The 17,250-nt window shown below is 50.6% G+C and overlaps 1 protein-coding gene across 1 annotated transcript in view; it reads left to right on the top strand.

The window, feature by feature from the left end:
* Positions 1-15,184, top strand: part of MTCL2 (microtubule crosslinking factor 2) — an 81,521-nt gene extending 66,337 nt beyond the window's left edge. Inside the window, exons 12-15 of the mRNA XM_017859094.1 lie at positions 2,620-2,691; positions 3,189-3,259; positions 5,533-6,883; positions 12,318-15,184. Of these exons, the coding sequence (XP_017714583.1) occupies positions 2,620-2,691; positions 3,189-3,259; positions 5,533-6,883; positions 12,318-12,470 (1,647 nt within the window). The 3' untranslated portion in view covers positions 12,471-15,184. The remainder of the gene's footprint in view (positions 1-2,619; positions 2,692-3,188; positions 3,260-5,532; positions 6,884-12,317) is intronic.
* Positions 15,185-17,250: the final 2,066 nt, after the last annotated feature.

Below are 17,250 nucleotides of genomic sequence, written 5' to 3'. Positions count from 1 at the left end.
AAAAAAAAAAAAAAAAAAAAAAAAAAAGAATAATTCCTTCTTATTTTATTAACAACAAAATATTTCTAAAATGATTTTGAAATTATGAAACAAGCTTCGTGTCATCCCTGGGGGCATATCAGCCCACAGGCATGGCTTGTCAGCTCATCAGGGCACAGATTCCATGTCCTGCTGTTGTTTTCACATCAGGGACTTGCCGGCCCTCTAGCTCCAGCCTCTTGTGTCTCTCTGACATTCCTCTGCCTCCTGCACTTTAAACCAAATCCCCCAAAGCAGCATTCTTTACACTGGACTGACGATTAAGCCAGACTGGTGAAAGTAGCAGAGTGGCTGGTGGGAAAGAGCTTCTGACCAGGAGTCCCCAGTCCTTTCCTGGCTCCACCAGGTACAACCCCAGTCAAGTCACCTCTGATCTCTGGGCCTCATCTGTAAAATAAGGATGACCATACTTGACCTTCTCATCTTTCAGGGCAGCTATGGAAAATAAAATGAGATAACCACAAGAATCAAAGTGCTTCCTAAGCCCACCCTTGTCTGGGACTTGGTTTGATTCTGTGGTCTTCATCTGTCATTGCTATTCACTGATGTTAGTGTTATTTCTTCCCTCCCTTACCTCCCTCCCTCCCTCCCTCCCTTCTTCTTCCTTTCTTAGTTTCTTTCTTTCCTTATTTTGAGACAAGGTCTTGTTCTGTCACCCAGGCTGGAGTGCAGTGGCACCATCTCAGCTCACTGCAAGCTCTGCCTCCCAGGCCCAAGTGATCCTCCCACCTCAGCCTCTCATGTAGCTGGGAGCACACTCTAACATGCCTGGATAACTTTTGTATATTTATTTACTTATTTATTTTTGAGATGGAGTTTCGCTCTTGTTTCCCAGGCTGGAGTGCAATGGCACGATCTTGGCTCACCGCAACCTCTGCCTCATGGGTTCAAGCGATTCTCCTGCCTCAGCTTCCCGGGTAGCTGGGATTACAGGCATGCGCCCCCACACCCAGCTAATGTTTTGTATTTTTAGTAGAGATAGGGTTTCTCCATGTTGGTCAGGCTCGTCTTGAACTCCCAACCTCAGGTGATCCACCTGCCTTGACCTCTCAAAGTGCTGGGATTACAGGCGTGAGCCACCATGCCGGACAACTTTTGTGGGTTTTTTTTGTAGACCCACATTTTGTGGGGTTTTTTTGTACATGGATTCAAATACAAGTAAAGTGACCAACCCATGCCGGCTTGCCTGGGACTGAGGGCATTCCCGAGACTGTGACTTTTAAAACTAGAATAGTCCTAGCCGTAGCCTCCTAGTTTTTTTTAGTAGAACTGAGGGTTCTGGGACATGGGACTTTCAATACAAACACTGAGAAAGTCCTGGGCAAACCAAGATGAATTGGTTACCCTGTGTGCAAGTGATTTGTTAACGGATGGAGCCAGGATGGGGAAGGGGAAAAAACCATGTAAGATATGCTTTCAGATGAAATTTGCCCTCGGCCTGACCCCGTGACGTGCCCAGGAGTGTAAACAGTAAATCACCCCACAGTTTGGTCCACCTTAAGGCAAGGGGTCCACCTTTAGGGCCAGTCTTCTGGACCCCTGTCTTTGTCCGTCATTGGCAGTGATTGGGTCCTGGTTGCCCAAGGCAGTCCTCCAGAGAAGGTTGTAGTGCCAGATGGTACAGATGGAGTCACCAGCAACGGGAAGTGCTACACTGTTGTTACGATCATTCACTCAGTCAGCTGCCCGACCTCTTCTCTCAGTCTTGATCCTCTTATCTGCCAAATGGAAATAACTACAGGAACACCTACCATATACAGTTTCTGTGATAATTAAATTAACTAATGCGGCGGGACGCAGTGGCTCATGCCTGTAATCCCAGCACTTTGGGAGGTTGAGGCGGGCGGATCACCTGAGTCAGGAGTTCAAGACCAACCTGGCCAACATGGTGACACCCCGTCTCTACTAAAAATACAAAAATTAGCCAGGCGAGGTGGTGCATCCCTGTAATGCCAGCGACTCTGGAGGCTGAGGCAGGAGAATCGCTTGAACCTGGGAGGCAGAGGTTGCAGTGAGCTGAGATCGTACCACGGCGCTCCAGTCTGGGCAACAGAGTAAGACTCTGTCTCAAAAAAAAAAAAATTAACTATTGTGTGCATAGGAGATGGGTTCCATCACAAGCCACCTGGAGGTAATGGACCTCCAAGAGGGGAGGGAAGCAGAGGCCCCTCAAGGCCCAGTGGGAAAGAGTGCTGGGATCCGTGAATGACGGCCACTGTGGATGGAGCAGTGGGGGTGCCTGGATCTTACATTTGCCACTCTGATGGGATGTAGCTGCTGCTTAGCTGGTCTAGCTGTTCTGTGAATTGTATGATGAATTCACATAGTAATGGCTGTTACTATATTAGGTATAATGACATCTAGAAGGATGTCTGCAAGTAGTTGCTTTTATTATCATTTGCCAAATCCACCAGGCGGAGGGGCGCGCTCTGAGCTGCTACCCACTGAGAAGGTGGCCCCTGGTCCATGATGTAGGTTATGTGGGCTGCAGAGTAGAGTCTGGGGAGTGGCTTTGCTTAGAGCGGGGTTCTGCATATTAGCTGTGCCCATTACCGACCCACCCTCTCTGCCCTTGCCCAGCTGCAGAAGGCTGCCGACCCCTGGGTCCTGAAGCACTCGGAGCTGGAGAAACAGGACAACAGCTGGAAGGAGGTGAGTGGGGCGGCTGCTGCCGTGTTATCTTGGCCCCTGGCTACACCATAAAGGTCCCTGCTCGTGGGGGACGTGTCAGAAGTTGCTAACCCTGTCTCACAGGTTACACCCTTGCACCTTGGGCCCCTCAGCCCTAGAGTCTGTATCTCATGGTTCTGGGCTGAGGGAGTAGGGTTAAGGAGGGAGAAGACAAGCCCACCGCCAGCTGAGCAGGGGCCACTGGATGCTTTGTTGCAGTCACCACATTTGGATTAAATTCTAAGTGGTCCCTTTCCTTGGGTGGGTCACTCCTGAGCTCTGATTGGCCCAGCCTGGATCATATTTGGTGGGGGAGTTAGATGCAGTGCAGTCAGAAACTGACCATGCTAGAATGATGACGTCGTTCCTGCTCTCCAGATGAGGAGATTCAGGCATTGAGGTCCAGGCTGGTCTCGCGTTCCGTGCCCTTAGTGCTCTCGTGGCCAGAACTGACCCTTCCTGTCTCTCCTCCTTGACAGACACGCAGTGAGAAGATCCACGACAAGGAGGCTGTTTCCGAAGTTGAGCTTGGAGGAAACGGGTTAAAGAGGTGCTTGCATCCTGGTTCCCCGCTCTGCCTCTCTGTCCCGCCCCACAGCCTCACCCCTCTTCGCTCCCTGCTGGGCCCTGCACCCATGCTGCCTACTTTTGCTGCAGCCCTGCCCTGCCCCTTCGCCCTCTTCCTACTACCACCACCCCCTGCACCCGAGTTGGGAGAGCACTGGGATATGGTTTCTCTGGAACCTGAACCACTCAGGAGCTGGAAAGCTTGGGGCAGTGGGAATTCCAGGCTGCTGCGTGTTGTTTGAGGCTGGGATTGGAACACAGGTGGAAGGAAGCAAACCATTTAGCTCCTCTTGGGATTCTTTTCTCCTGTCTCTGGAGTGAGGAGAGTCGAGATGGACCTCCATTTCTGGGATTAGTGAGCAGCATCCTTTGGGCCCAGCCCTGTGCTGTGGCCAAGGAGATCCCCACCCCAAGACTGTAAGGACCACGTCTCCACTGTTAGGAAACCCATGAAAGGAGTCAGGGAAGCAGAACCCCCAGCTGCCATCAGACCAGCCCAGAAGCAAGGCAGGCAGGACAGGCTGGAGCCAGAGGGCCAGGTTTGAATGCCAACCCTGCCAGTTCTAGCTCTATGACTTTGACCTTGAGCAGTACTTCCCATCTCTGTCTAGTGGGGATGATATGAGCTGCCTCTTGGGGTTAATCAGAGTGGTCTGACACATGCATTTCCATATGCCTGGCATGTTCAGTGATTCAGGCAATATGTGTGCCAGGAGCTTCATGGCATCTTAGTTTGGGTTCCCCCATAAGCAAACTCTGAGACAAGGATTTAAGTGCAAATGGTTTATTTGGGACAGAATTTCAGGAAACACTTGGAAGTGAGACAGGGAAGGGAAGGCAGCCAAAAAAAGGAGCTTCAACCAGGTTATCCCACGGGCAACTGGAGTTCAGGCTGTCGGAGGAACTCAGGGAGCCAGAGTAGAACGTGCAGCTTAGAGTCATCCCGCCCAAGAAACAAAGAGGTTGGGGCAGTTGTTCACCATATCCCACCTATTGTTTGTCGAGGGCTGTGTTTAGGGGCATTAACTCATTAACTCTGTGCTATTTCTAGCTTTGGTTTGGGTTGTTTTTTTTTGTTGAAATGGAGTTTTGCTCTGTCTCCCAGGGTGGAGTACAATGGCACGATCTTAGTTCGCTGCAACCTCTGCCTCCCAGGTTCAAGCGATTCTCCTGCCTCAGCCTCCTGAGTAGCTGGGGTTACAGGCACACGCCACCACGCTCGGCTAATTTTTGTATTTTTAGTAAAAGACAGGGTTTCACCATCTTGGTCAGGCTGGTCTCAAATTCCTGACCTCAGGTGATCTGCCTGCCTCAGCATCCCAAAGTGCTGGGTCTAGCTTCTTCTATGTGGAGGACAGCCAAGTATGATCCCACAGGCAGGAAAAAAGCCATCAGGTAGCGAATGGTGGAGTATGCAGTTCAGAGTATGCAGTTTTAGGTGTATACGTGAAAGTGCAGAGAGAGGCCAGGTGCAGTGGCTCATGCCTGTATTCCCAGCATTTTGAGAGGCAGAGGCAGGAAGACTGCTTGAGGCCAGGAGTTTGAGACCAGCCTGGGCAACATAGGGAGACCCCCATCTCTACAAAACATTTTTAAAAAATTAGCCAGACATTAGGCTGGGCTCGGTGGCTCACGTCTGTAATCCCAGCACTTTGGGAGGCTGAGGCAGGTGGATCACCTGACGTCAGGAGTTCCAGACCAGCCTGGCCAACATGGAGAAACCCCGCCTCTACTAAAAATATAAAAATTAGCCAGACGTGGTGGCGCACGCCTGTAATTTCATCTGCTCCAGAGTCTGAGACAGGAGAATCGCTTGAACCCGGAGGGTGGAAGTTGTAGCGAGCCGAGATCATGCCACTGCACTCCAGCCTGGGTGACAGAACGAGACTCTGTCTCAAATAAAAAAAAAAAAATTAGCCAGATGTAGTAGTGTACCTCTGTAGTCCCAGCTGCTCTGGAAGCTGAAATGGGAGGATCACTCGAGCCCAGGAGTTTAAGGCTGCAGTGAGCTGTGATTGCACCACTGCATTCCAGCCTGGGTTACATTTCAAGACCTGTCTGGAAAAAAAAAAAAAAAGAAAGAAAGAAAATGCAGACAGAATGTGGGGCTGGGCGCCAACAACATCTTCTACAAGAGGTGAACAAGACAGTCCTGGTCTCTGCCCTTGCGCAGCACACGGACCAGGGTGGTAGACCAGAGTGTGTCCTCAGTGTTATTTCCACTAATAACCATGTTTCCTCCTCTGCCCTTTGCAGAACCAAATCTGTTTCCTCCATGTCTGAGTTTGAAAGTTTGCTTGACTGTTCCCCTTATCTTGCTGGCGGAGACGCCCGGGGCAAGAAGCTGCCTAACAACCCTGCCTTTGGCTTTGTGAGTTCTGAGCCTGGGGATCCAGAGAAAGACACCAAAGAGAAGCCTGGGCTCTCATCAAGGGACTGTAACCACCTGGGTGCCCTGGCCTGCCAGGACCCCCCAGGGAGGCAGATGCAGCGCAGCTACACAGCTCCCGACAAGACAGGCATCCGAGTCTACTATAGTCCCCCAGTGGCCCGGCGCCTGGGAGTCCCTGTGGTTCATGACAAAGAGGGCAAGATCATTATTGAGCCCGGCTTCCTCTTCACCACAGCCAAGCCCAAAGAGTCGGCCGAGGCTGATGGGCTGGCTGAGAGCTCCTATGGTCGATGGCTCTGCAACTTCTCACGGCAGCGCCTGGACGGAGGCTCAGCCAGCAGCCCCTCAGCGGCCGGGCCTAGCTTCCCAGCGGCCCTGCATGACTTCGAGATGTCAGGCAACATGAGTGATGACATGAAGGAGATCACCAACTGCGTGCGCCAGGCCATGCGCTCCGGCTCGCTGGAGAGGAAAGTGAAGAGCACGTCCAGCCAGACGGTGGGCCTGGCCAGTGTGGGCACACAGACCATCCGTACGGTCAGCGTGGGCCTGCAGACTGACCCACCCCGCAGCAGCCTCCATGGCAAGGCCTGGTCACCTCGAAGCTCTTCACTCATGTCTGTGCGCAGCAAGCAGATCTCCTCCTCCCTGGACAAGGTTCATTCACGCATCGAGCGGCCCTGCTGCTCCCCCAAGTATGGCTCGCCAAAGCTCCAGAGGCGGTCTGTGTCCAAGCTGGATAGCAGCAAGGACCGCAGCCTGTGGAACCTGCACCAGGGCAAGCAGAACGGCTCGGCCTGGGCCCGCTCCACCACCACGCGGGACAGCCCTGTATTGAGAAACATCAATGATGGACTCTCCAGCCTCTTCAGTGTGGTGGAGCACTCAGGGAGCACAGAGTCTGTCTGGAAACTGGGCATGTCTGAGACGCGGGCCAAGCCCGAGCCTCCCAAGTATGGCATTGTGCAGGAGTTCTTCCGTAATGTGTGCGGCCGGGCACCAAGCCCCACCTCGGCAGCAGGAGAGGAGGGCACCAAGAAGCCAGAACCCCTCTCCCAAGCCAGCTACCATCAGCCGGAGGGTGTAGCCAGGATCCTGAACAAGAAAGCATCCAAGTCAGGCAGCAGCGAGGAGGCCAGACTCACCATGCTCCCCCAGGTGGGGAAGGATGGTGTCCTCCGGGACGGAGACGGAGCCATGATCCTTCCCAGTGAGGTAGGTGGGTGGGATCTGTCCTTTTTCTTGGTAGGTGGAGTTACTATATAAGGTCCAAGCTCTTTGGGTTTTTAAGTTCAGAAGTATGGGCCGAGGCGGGCGAATCACCTGAGATCAGGAGTTTGAGACCAGTCTGGCCAACATGGTAAAAACCCCATCTCTACTAAAAATACAAAAATTGGCCAGGCGTGGTGGCGTGCATCTGTCATCCCAGCTACTCTGGAGGTTGAGGCAGGAGAATTACTTGAACACAGTAGGCGGAGACGGCAGTGAGCTGAGATTGTGCCACTGCACTCCAGCCTGGGTGACAGAGTAAGACTCCGTCTCAAAAAATATATATATATATTTATATATAAGTATATAGATATAAAATTATAATAGATAATAATATAAAGTAAATATATATTAGATTATTTTCTATCTATATATACATAGGAGATATAAATAAATAATATCTATATGTTTATATCTATTATATAATCTTATTTTTATATATGATAGGTAAAAATAAATAAAATGAAAAATTTCAGGGATATGGCCTGTGTCACAGGATTCTTATGGATGGATCTGGAGGATAAGAGTTGAAGGATCCCGACGGGAAAGACACACCTTGATGGTACATGGTCAGATTCAAGAGACTAGATAGACATAGGCTTAACTAGCAGCTTTTGCACCACCCATCGGAGACTGCAGCATCACACTCCAGGGAGGGGGCAGTTACTGCTCTCTTGCGCAACCCGGTGGTGTGTTGGAGCCAGCTTTGTTGGGCTTGTGGGAGCCAATTGTCGCATCACTGTGGTTTTTTGTTTTTGAGTTGTTGAGATGGGAGTTTCGGCTCTCGTTCCCTTTAGGCTGGAGTGCATAGTGTGATCGCGGCTCACCGCAACATCTGGCCTCCTGCGTATACAGTGAAAACAACTAGCTCAGTCTCCAGGTAGGCTATGATTATAAGGTCATGTGCACCAATCGCCCGGCTAGTTTTGTCTTTAGTAGGAGATGGGGTTGTTCCATGTTGGTCGGCGCTGGTCTATGACTCCGACCTCAGGTGATCTGCCGCTTGGGTCCCCGCCAGAAAAGCAGGGATTAAGGCGTGAGCCACGCGCCAACCCTATCATCTGTATATATAACATAGACACAGTAGTACGATATAGAGAGGACGACAGTAGGAGGATTTTACAGCATAAAATAGTTAAACACTAAATCAGGGCTCTCTCTGTCCTCGGAAGACTAATTGTTAAACATATAGCGGGCATACCCACCGGACCATCAAAGACTTCACATCTAAGCTGGCTCATATTTCCTCTGAGAATATATATATGACTGCACACCCATTCCTGCCTATCAATTTCTTATAAGTTAGGTTAGTAAACTTATTAAATGTTGTGAGCATTATTTGAATGTTAGAATGTGCATAAGCTTACACTTTGCGCAAGGGAAGGAAATGGTTATGTGAAGGATAAGGCATATTTTATAAAACCCAAGAGTAGGTCCTAATGACCTCAGCAGCTTCTCCCTGTCTCCTCATCGCTCTCCTTAGCTTCACCTTTCTGATGATCATACTCTCCTCTATTCTCCTCTCCGTCTCTGTCTGTTGCCTTTGCACAGGACAGGGTGGGCTGTCAGAGCTCCTGCGCGCTTCTCTCAACATTTTCCATTCTAACCTAGGGAGACATGACCAAATCCTCTCCAATTCCCATATTCTGAGAGAAGGAAGCATCTGATTGGAGTAAGCTAGAGGGCAAGTGTACGCCCTTGGTCCAGTCACGCCTGTGGCTGGGAGTGTACGATGTGGTGGCTGTGGACTCCAGTGGGGCCAGAGACATGAGAACGGGTATGTGTGGATGGCTAGTGATGGAAGTAACATTACTACTTTTCCTAATTTAAAATCGTACATTTAGGTGGTTTCTAGTTTTTTCCCTATGTAAATAATGCTGCAGTGGTAGGCCGGAGGCAGTGGCTGCACGCGAGTAATCCGCACTATGGAAGGCTGAGGGGCGGATCATGAGGTAAGAGATTGGAGACATCCTGCCGTAACATGTGAAACCCATCTCTACTAAAATACAAAAAGAAAAATTAGCTGGGCGTGTGGCAGGTGCCTGTATCAGCTACTCGAGGAGGTGAGAGCAGGAGAATGGGTGAACCCGGGGAGGCAGAGGTTGCAATGAGCTGAGATCGGTGGCCACTGCACTCCGCCTGGGCAATAGAGCGACGACTCCATGTCAAAAATAATAATAATAATAATAAATAATAATAATAATAATGCTGTGGTGAACATCTTGGTACAAAATCATTTTTTTACATTTCAGACTATTTCCTTAGGTGTAAGTTGCAGAAATGAGATTAAAGGATGAAAGAATATAAATGTGGCCAGGCGCAGTGGCTCGTGCCTGTAATCCCAGCACTTTGGGAGGCTGAGTTGGGCGGCTCACAAGGTCAGGAGTTCGAGATCAGCCTGACCAATATGGTGAAACCCTCTCTCTACAAAAATTAGACGGGTGTGGTGGCGGTCACCTGTAGTCCCAGCTACTCAGGAGGCTGAGGCAGGAGAATCACTTGAACCCAGGAGGCGGAGGCTGCAGTGAGCCGAGATGGCACCACTATGCTCCAGCCTGGGTGACAGGTGAGACTCCGTCTCCACAAAAAACGAATATAAATGTTTTAAAGTTATTTGTTAAATACTGCCAAATTGTTTTTCAAAAGTGTGCCATTTCTGCAGTCTCCAGCAATGTGTGGCGAGTGCGTTGCTTTTCTATACTCTCAGTCAGCTGGCTGACATTTTAAAACATCTCTTAAATATTTATTCCTTTTTTGGCCAGGCATAATGACTCATGTCTCTAATCCCAGCACTTTGGGAGACTGAGGTGGGCAGATCACTTGAGCTAGGAGTTCAAGACCAGTCTGAGCAACATGGTGAGATCTCATCTCTACATTAAAAAAAAAAAAAAAAAAAGCAGCCAGGCACGGTGGCTTACACCTGTAATCCTACCACTTTGGGAGGCCAAGGCAGGTGGATTGCTTGAGCTCAGGAGTTCGAGACCAGCCTGGGCAGCAAAGTGAAACCCCATCTCTACTAAAAAATACAAAAAATTAGCCGGGCATGGCAGCATACACCTATAGTCCCAGCTACCTGGGAGGCTGAGGCAGGAGAATCACTTAAACCCGGAAGGCGGAGGTTGTGATGAGCCGAGATTGTGCCATTGCACTCCAGCCTGGGCAGCAAGAACGAAACTCCATCTCAAAAATAAATAAATAAATAAATACAAAGAAAAATAAAAGGAGAGAGAGGGGAGGAAATCAAAGCTCAAGAGAGGTTAAGTAACTCTCCCAAGGTCACACAGCTAGTAATTGGCAAAGCTGGGATTTTAACCAAGCAGCTTGGCTCTATCGCAGCACTTCTATTTTATTTATTTTTTATTTATTTATTTATTTTTGAGACAGAGTCTCACTCTGTTGCCCAGGCTGGAGTGCAGTGGCACGATCTCAGCTCACTGCAAGCTCTGCCTCCTGGGTTCACGCCATTCTCCTGCCTCAGCCTCCCGAGTAGCTGGGACTACAGGCACCCACCACCACGCCCGGCTAATTTTTTGTATTTTTAATAGAGACAGGGTTTCACCATTTAGCCAGGCTGATCTCGATCTCCTGACCTCGTGATCTCTCTGCCTCGGCCTCCCAAAATGCTGGGATTACAGGCGTGAGCCACCACGCCCAGGCCTTTTTATTTTTTGAAAAGATGGGGTGTCACTCTGTTGCCCAAGCCAGAGTCCAGTGGTACAATCATAGCTCACTGCTGCCTTGACTTCCTGGACTCAAAGGATCCTCCTGTCTCAGCCTCCCACATGGTCTAGCCCAGCAGTACTTTTTTCTTTTTTTTTTTTTTGAGATGGAGTCTCACTCTGTGCCCCAGGCTGGAGTGCAGTGATGTGATCTTGGCTCACTGCAACCTCCACCTCCTGGGGTCAAGCAGTTCTCCTGCCTCAGTCTCCGAGTAGCTGGGACTACAGACGTGTGCCACCATGCCCAGCTAATTTTTGTACTTTGAGTTGAGATGGGGTTTTACCATGTTTGCCAGCCTGGTCTCGAACTCCTGACCTCAGGTAATCCGCCGGCCTTAGCCTCCCAAAGTGCTGGCATTACAGGTGTGAGCCACCATACCCAGCTGCCCAGCAGCACTTTTTTGTTTTGTTTTGTTTTGTTTTGTTTTGAGATGGAGTCTCGCTGTTTCACCCAGGCTGGAGTACAGTGGTGCAATCTCAGCTCACTGCAGTCTCCACCCCTCCTGGGTTCAAGCGATTCTCCTGCCTCAGCCTCCTGAGTAGCTGGGACTATAGGCTCATGCTACCACACCCAGCTAATTTTTAGTAGAGATGGGGTTTCACCATGTTGGCGAGGATGGTCTCGATCTCCTGACCTCGTGATCTACCCGCCTCAGCCTCCCAAAGTGCTAGGATTACAGGCATGAGCCACCACGCCCAGCAGCAGCACTTTTGATCATTATTTCTGTTTATTGGTAATAGTAAAAAATTAGAAACTACCCAAATGTACATCAAAAGTGAATTTGGGCCAGGCACAGTGGCTCACGCCTGCAATCCCACCACTTTGGGAGGCCGAGGTGGGCAGATCACTAGAGGTTTGAGACCAGCCTGACCAACATGCTGAAGTCCCATCTCTACTAAAAATATAAAAATTAGCTAGACGTGGTGGCACACGCTTGTAATCTCAGCTACTTGGGAGGCTGAGGTGCAAGAATCACATGAACCCGGGAGGTGGAGGTTGTAGTGAGTCAAGATTGTGCCACTGCATTCCAGCCTGGGCAACAGAGCAAGATTCTGTCCAAAAAATAAAAAAATTTAAAAAGTGAATTGGGTACATAAATCAGTTATTTCTATCTGGTGAAATGGTATAGAGACACTAAGAAAGAAGGAGATCAGCCAGGCATGGTGGCTCATGCCTTTGGGAGGCATGAGCACCCAAAGGTGCTAATTCCAGCAGTTTGGGAGGCTGAGGCAGGAGGATCGTTTGAGCCCAGGAGTTCAACACCAGCCTGAGCAACATAGTGAGACCCTGTCTCAAACGAAAAAAAAGTGATAAAAAGGAAGGAAATCTAGACATACCTAGTGACAGAAAAGTGTTCATGTTTTACAGTTGCAAAATAAGATGTCATTTTGGTAAATGTATGTTGAGAATCTCTTTGGTGTACAGGACCATGGACAGTGTCCACTGTCCTCTCTGTATAGCCTAGAATATATTACAATGAATATCCATTACTGCTCTAATGGGAGAAGAACAATAGAAAGAAAAAATTGGTCCAGTGAGGAGCTTCAGCCCTTGGGAACTGGTTTATGGCTGAGTCTCAGTTCCTTGCCTGGCTCACCACCCAGCGCACGGTGGCCCATATCTCCTGGCTCCTCTTGACTTCCTGCCTCCCTCTTCCTAGGACGCTGTTTGTGACTGTAGCACCCAGTCTCTCACCTCCTGCTTCGCCCGTTCGTCCCGCTCTGCCATCCGCCACTCTCCTTCCAAGTGCAGGCTGCACCCTTCAGAGTCCAGCTGGGGTGGGGAGGAGAGGGCACTGCCCCCCAGCGAGTGACCGAGCAGCCAAATTCCCCGCCTCAACCAGCCAAGCCCCTGGATAGCAGAAGGGAACCAGCGGAGACGAGACGAGGTGAGGCGAGGGGCTGTGTCCTCAGCATTGCCTGGCCCTAGAGGGACAGCAGCGATGCCACTGCCAGAATGCAGCTTTCACATCAAGGTAAAGCCGGGTCTCCTGCTGGCCCCTGGGTGGTTAGCTCCCGACTTCCCAGGGGAAGGCAGTGAGTGGGAGAGAGACCAAAACTGGGCTTCCCAAGCATCCACTGAGAGATCCGTCAAGAGCCGATCCCTGGGTCCTAAGAGAGAGCCTTGCCTGGTTCTACCCATGCCTCCCTCTTGGAAGAGCCCAAGAAGGATACATGTCTGGCCATGCCTTTGGGGAAAAGGAGTCAGAGAGATGTTTCCTGCTGACCATCCACCCCTTCATTCGGGAGGAGACACTGCTGAGAAGAACAGGCTTTGCTCTAGGGCTCCATGTTGGGTTCCTGGTGGAGCACTGCTGGGCATCACCACTATCACCTCCTCTCCACCACCTCCTCCTCCCAGCTCCACTGCTCTAGATTGCTGGGACACTAGGGGGCATGATAGGGCGGTAGCCAGGGCCAAGTATCTGCTTGGAGTCCTGGAGCCCTGGATCTCCCTGCCCATAGCCTGGATGCAGCAAGAGCTGGGAGGCAAAGTGGAAATGTGCAGGGCTCAGGGTTGGGAAGTGATTGCATTTGCCTTCCTTGCCAAAGTGACTTGGGACCCCAACATTCCCAGCAGACCCTTTGAGGACAGAAATAGGTAGAGTCAGTCTCAAGACCTGGTGCATAGATAAATGCCTGAATACACCACCTTGATCTCGATCTCAGAAGCCTCTCCCTAGCACCCTAAGAGGGGGGAGGCACTACATCTCCACTGTGTTTACATCCTGCAGCTGGTGGGGGGCAAAGATATTCCCAGTAAGAGATTCTTGGTTGGCCAGGTCAGGCCCAGGAGAACACCGAGAGGCCAGAGCCCAGGACACAGCAGTAGACTGGGGCCTGGAAACACATATCTTGCCTAGATTGTTTATTTGAATTTTTCATACTATAAATATTTAAGGTGATTTACTTTATTTTAATAATTTAATTTACCCCAAAGTCCTTAAGGTAATTTATTGGAGGTTGAAACATGCGTTCTTGCCACTGGGACAACATGGGGCTTCTAACGGCATGGACAGGCACGGGGTCCCCCGGGTGGACAAGGCAGCTTGGCAGCCAGGTTTGGAGACCTGGTCTCCTGGTCAGTTTTGGAGGGCCCCTCAACAGAGCTGGAGCCCTGTACCCCAACAGTGCTGGCCATGTGGCCTCAGAACACTACGTATTACTCAATGCCTGGTACTTGGCCAACCCCAGCTGTCAGTCTGTAAATACTCACTGACTAAGTGGAGGGCTGGATGGCCATTATCACCACTCCCCAGACATTCTCCATGGCCTGTCTCATTTCCCTCCCTCCCTCTGACACCTTTCTTCATGAGTCGAATGTGGATTACTAAGGCTCTATCAAGAGCCTGGAGATCCCTCCAAGTTTCCCAAATGAGAACTCGCAAGAAAACAGGACTGAACTTTGATAATGTTGTTTATCGCAGCTTTGCACATAAACCTGAGTGTCTCCCAGCCTGCCTCGGTTCTCACCAGCCTGTCAGCCTTTTCACCAGCCTCTCTCCTTAGCCTTATGGCCTTTCACGGCTCTTCTCCCTGCCCCAGCTCTGCTGCCTGCCCTTTCTCATGTCCTCCGTGAGCTGCCTGAGCTATTGGTTGGATTTCAACGTGGCTCATTGCAGCATGTTGGGGAGTGCCTCCCATGGCCTCCCCTTGGTGCCGGTGAACCCCTTTTGGTTGCACACATGCTCCCCCGACACGCATAGACATGCAGCCTTCCTGTAACTGACTGGGGACCCAGAGTGGAAACACCAGGATGGATCGGCTTGTCTGCAGAATTGCCCATCAGGAAGACCAAAAGCCAGTAGCTTTGCTGATTTGCCCCCAGGACTCTGGAGGCGCCCATGCACTCCCACCTCCACCTGCCAGTTCCCAGACCCATCCATTCGAGATCACCTGGACCAGTTACCCCAAGTCCTGCATCTCCCTTCCCTGCAGGCTGAACACCAGGGTCATGCCAGTCCCGCCAGCCACCTCCTCCATGCCCCAGTGACTTGTGTGGGCAGAGCAGGCAGCCAGTGGAGCTGTGGGCCAGTTCCACTCTGGGATGCTGCTGCTCTCACCCATGAGGTCAGGGGGGCCCGCCAAGGTTATCTCCAGGTGAGGGGATTCACATCAGGCCACATGTCACCAGAGGCCTTCTGCCACCTCCCAGAGCGACAGAGAGCCAGGGAGGCTGCGTAGCCAGCCTCGGGGAGAAATCCCCGTGGGACATGAGCCCCAAGACCTATGGACCACTCAGCCTTACCATCATACTATCCAAGATTGTCCTTGCCATCTTCGTTGTCTCAGCCAGACCTTGGTTTTCCGTAAAGCCCCAGTTTCTACTTCCTGCATGCCACTGTGCAAGGCCACTCATCACTGTTCCTGCAGAAGCCTCCGGACGTGGGGCTGGATGGGGTTGAAAACGTTACATGTAAATATTGGTTTGGTTCGGTTTTTAGCATTTTACTTGGTAACTGGTTGTGTTTTCTTTTTTGGGGTGGGGGGGATTGGTTTGTAAAAACTCTCTACTCTTTTGGAATGTAATTTCTAAGTTTGTTTCCTTCTTCAAATGCCTTTTAAGTCTTGGTAACATTCCCAAAGCAGAAAACTGCCTGACCCACAGTGGGGATTCCCTGGAGAATTGGGGTCCCAAGAAGGAATGCTGCCCTTCTCGAACCCTTTCTCCCCCTTCCTCCTGCCTCTCTGCCTTTTACTGCTAGCCCCTTTCTTCTCCTCCTTTATCCTTCTTTCTCTTTTCCCCATCTCCACTCTCTCTTCAACCAAAGTCCCAAGGAACCCTCGGGTCCCAATCCCCCATAGACCACTTGGCTTGGGTCCATGGGGTTGGCACCAGTTGGTTGCGGGAAATGGGGGACCAGTTGGCATGATTGGCCCTAAACTGGGAAACCTCATGTTTCATATGTCTGACCTCTTTCCAGAGCCAAATCAGCCCCTTTCGGAATGATGACTTCATTGGAATGCAAATCAAGTCATTTTGGTGCATCAGTGGCTCTTAGACCTGCATGCACGAGACATCAGAATCCAATTCCCTGACCCTGTGCCAGCCCTTTCCCCCAGTTTATTTCCCACCAAAGGCTGACCTTAGGAGGTCTTGCTTTCTCTGAACTCAAGATGGATCCCACCTGTAGGCGTCCCCAGGGGCACTGTTCTACAAGTTGGCTTCCGATGTGACAAGGCCAAGGGCTCAAAGACCTGACTCTCTTACACCCTGTGCTGACATGATTCCATCACGTCCACCCACATGCACTTTTATGGTTTCATCATCCAGCCTCTTCTCCTCTGGCCCACCCAGTGTCCAGGCTCTTTCTCCCTCTCCCCTCCTCTCTAGAATGTCCCCTGCTTCTAGCCTCACCAGACCCCCCAAGCTCCCACTACTTCTTCCTTAATAATAGTAATAATAATGGTCATCATCATCCCCTACACATCCCACCTAAAGCACTTTACTATTTAGAAAATGTGTCCCTTGGCTGGGCACGGTGGCTCACTCCTGTAATCCCAGCTCTTTGGGAGACTGAGGCAGGCGGATCACTTGAGGTCAGGAGTTCAAGGCCAGCCTGGCTAACGTGTTGAAACCCTGTCTCTACTAAAAATACAAAAAATGAGCTGAGTGTGGTGGTGCACACCTGTAATCCCAGCTACTCGGGAGGCTGAGGTGGGAGAATCGCTTGAGTCAAGGAGACGGAGGTTGCGGGAGCAGAGATCACGCCACTGCACTCCAGCCTGGACGACAGAGTGAGACCCTGTCTCAAAAAAGAAATAGTGTCCCACCCCACATCTCCTTCAGACCTCTCAGGGACAACTTGTGGAGGCAGCCTTGGCAGGACATGGGTTAGTGCACCCATTTTGCAGATGAGGAAACTGAGGCACAGTTCTCATACCAGAGCACAAGAAGTCACACTGAGTTTAGATGAGAACTTGAGTCCAACTCTGTCCTGTTTGCTGTGCAAATCCACTGCCCTATTGGGGGCTTTTTGTGGGTCCAGAATATGCTGCTGGCCAACCCAGGCATAAAACAAGTCCATTCCAGATCACTGAGCCTGTGTATGCCAGAGGGTGATCTGAGGTCCCCATTCAGCAGAATTCTCTGAGGGCATATTCAGAATGCAGATTCCTGGGCCCCACCTTGAATCTGCATGCTTAACAAACTCTCCTGGGGTTGGGGGGTGGGCACAGCGGTCACACCTGTAATCCCAGCACTTTCGGAGGCCGAGGCGGGTGATCACTTGAGCTCAGGGGTTCGAGACCAGCCTGGCCAACATGGTGAAACCCCGTCTCTACTAAAAATACAAAAATTAGCCAAGTGTGGTGGCACATGCCTGTAATCCTAGCTATTCAGGAGACTGAGGCAGGAGAATCACTTGAACCCCGGGGGGAGCAGAGCTTGCAGTGAGCCGAGATTGTGCCATTACATTCTAGCCTGGGCAACAGAACAAGTCTTGTCTCAAAAAACAAAAGCCCTCCCAGGGGGATCCTAGGCACTATTGGCCACACCATTGGTGTTCTTGGCCCTGATTATTAGGCTACCTTTCTTTTTTACGTTTTTTTAAATTTAGTTTTTATTTTATTTATTTATTTATTATTTATTAT

Source organism: Rhinopithecus bieti, unplaced genomic scaffold (assembly GCF_001698545.2).
Source record: "Rhinopithecus bieti isolate Rb0 unplaced genomic scaffold, ASM169854v2 scaffold_38981, whole genome shotgun sequence".
NCBI lineage: Eukaryota > Metazoa > Chordata > Mammalia > Primates > Cercopithecidae > Rhinopithecus > Rhinopithecus bieti.
The sequence above is the reverse complement of the archived record's forward strand: the minus strand, read 5'-3'. Positions and strand labels throughout refer to the sequence as shown.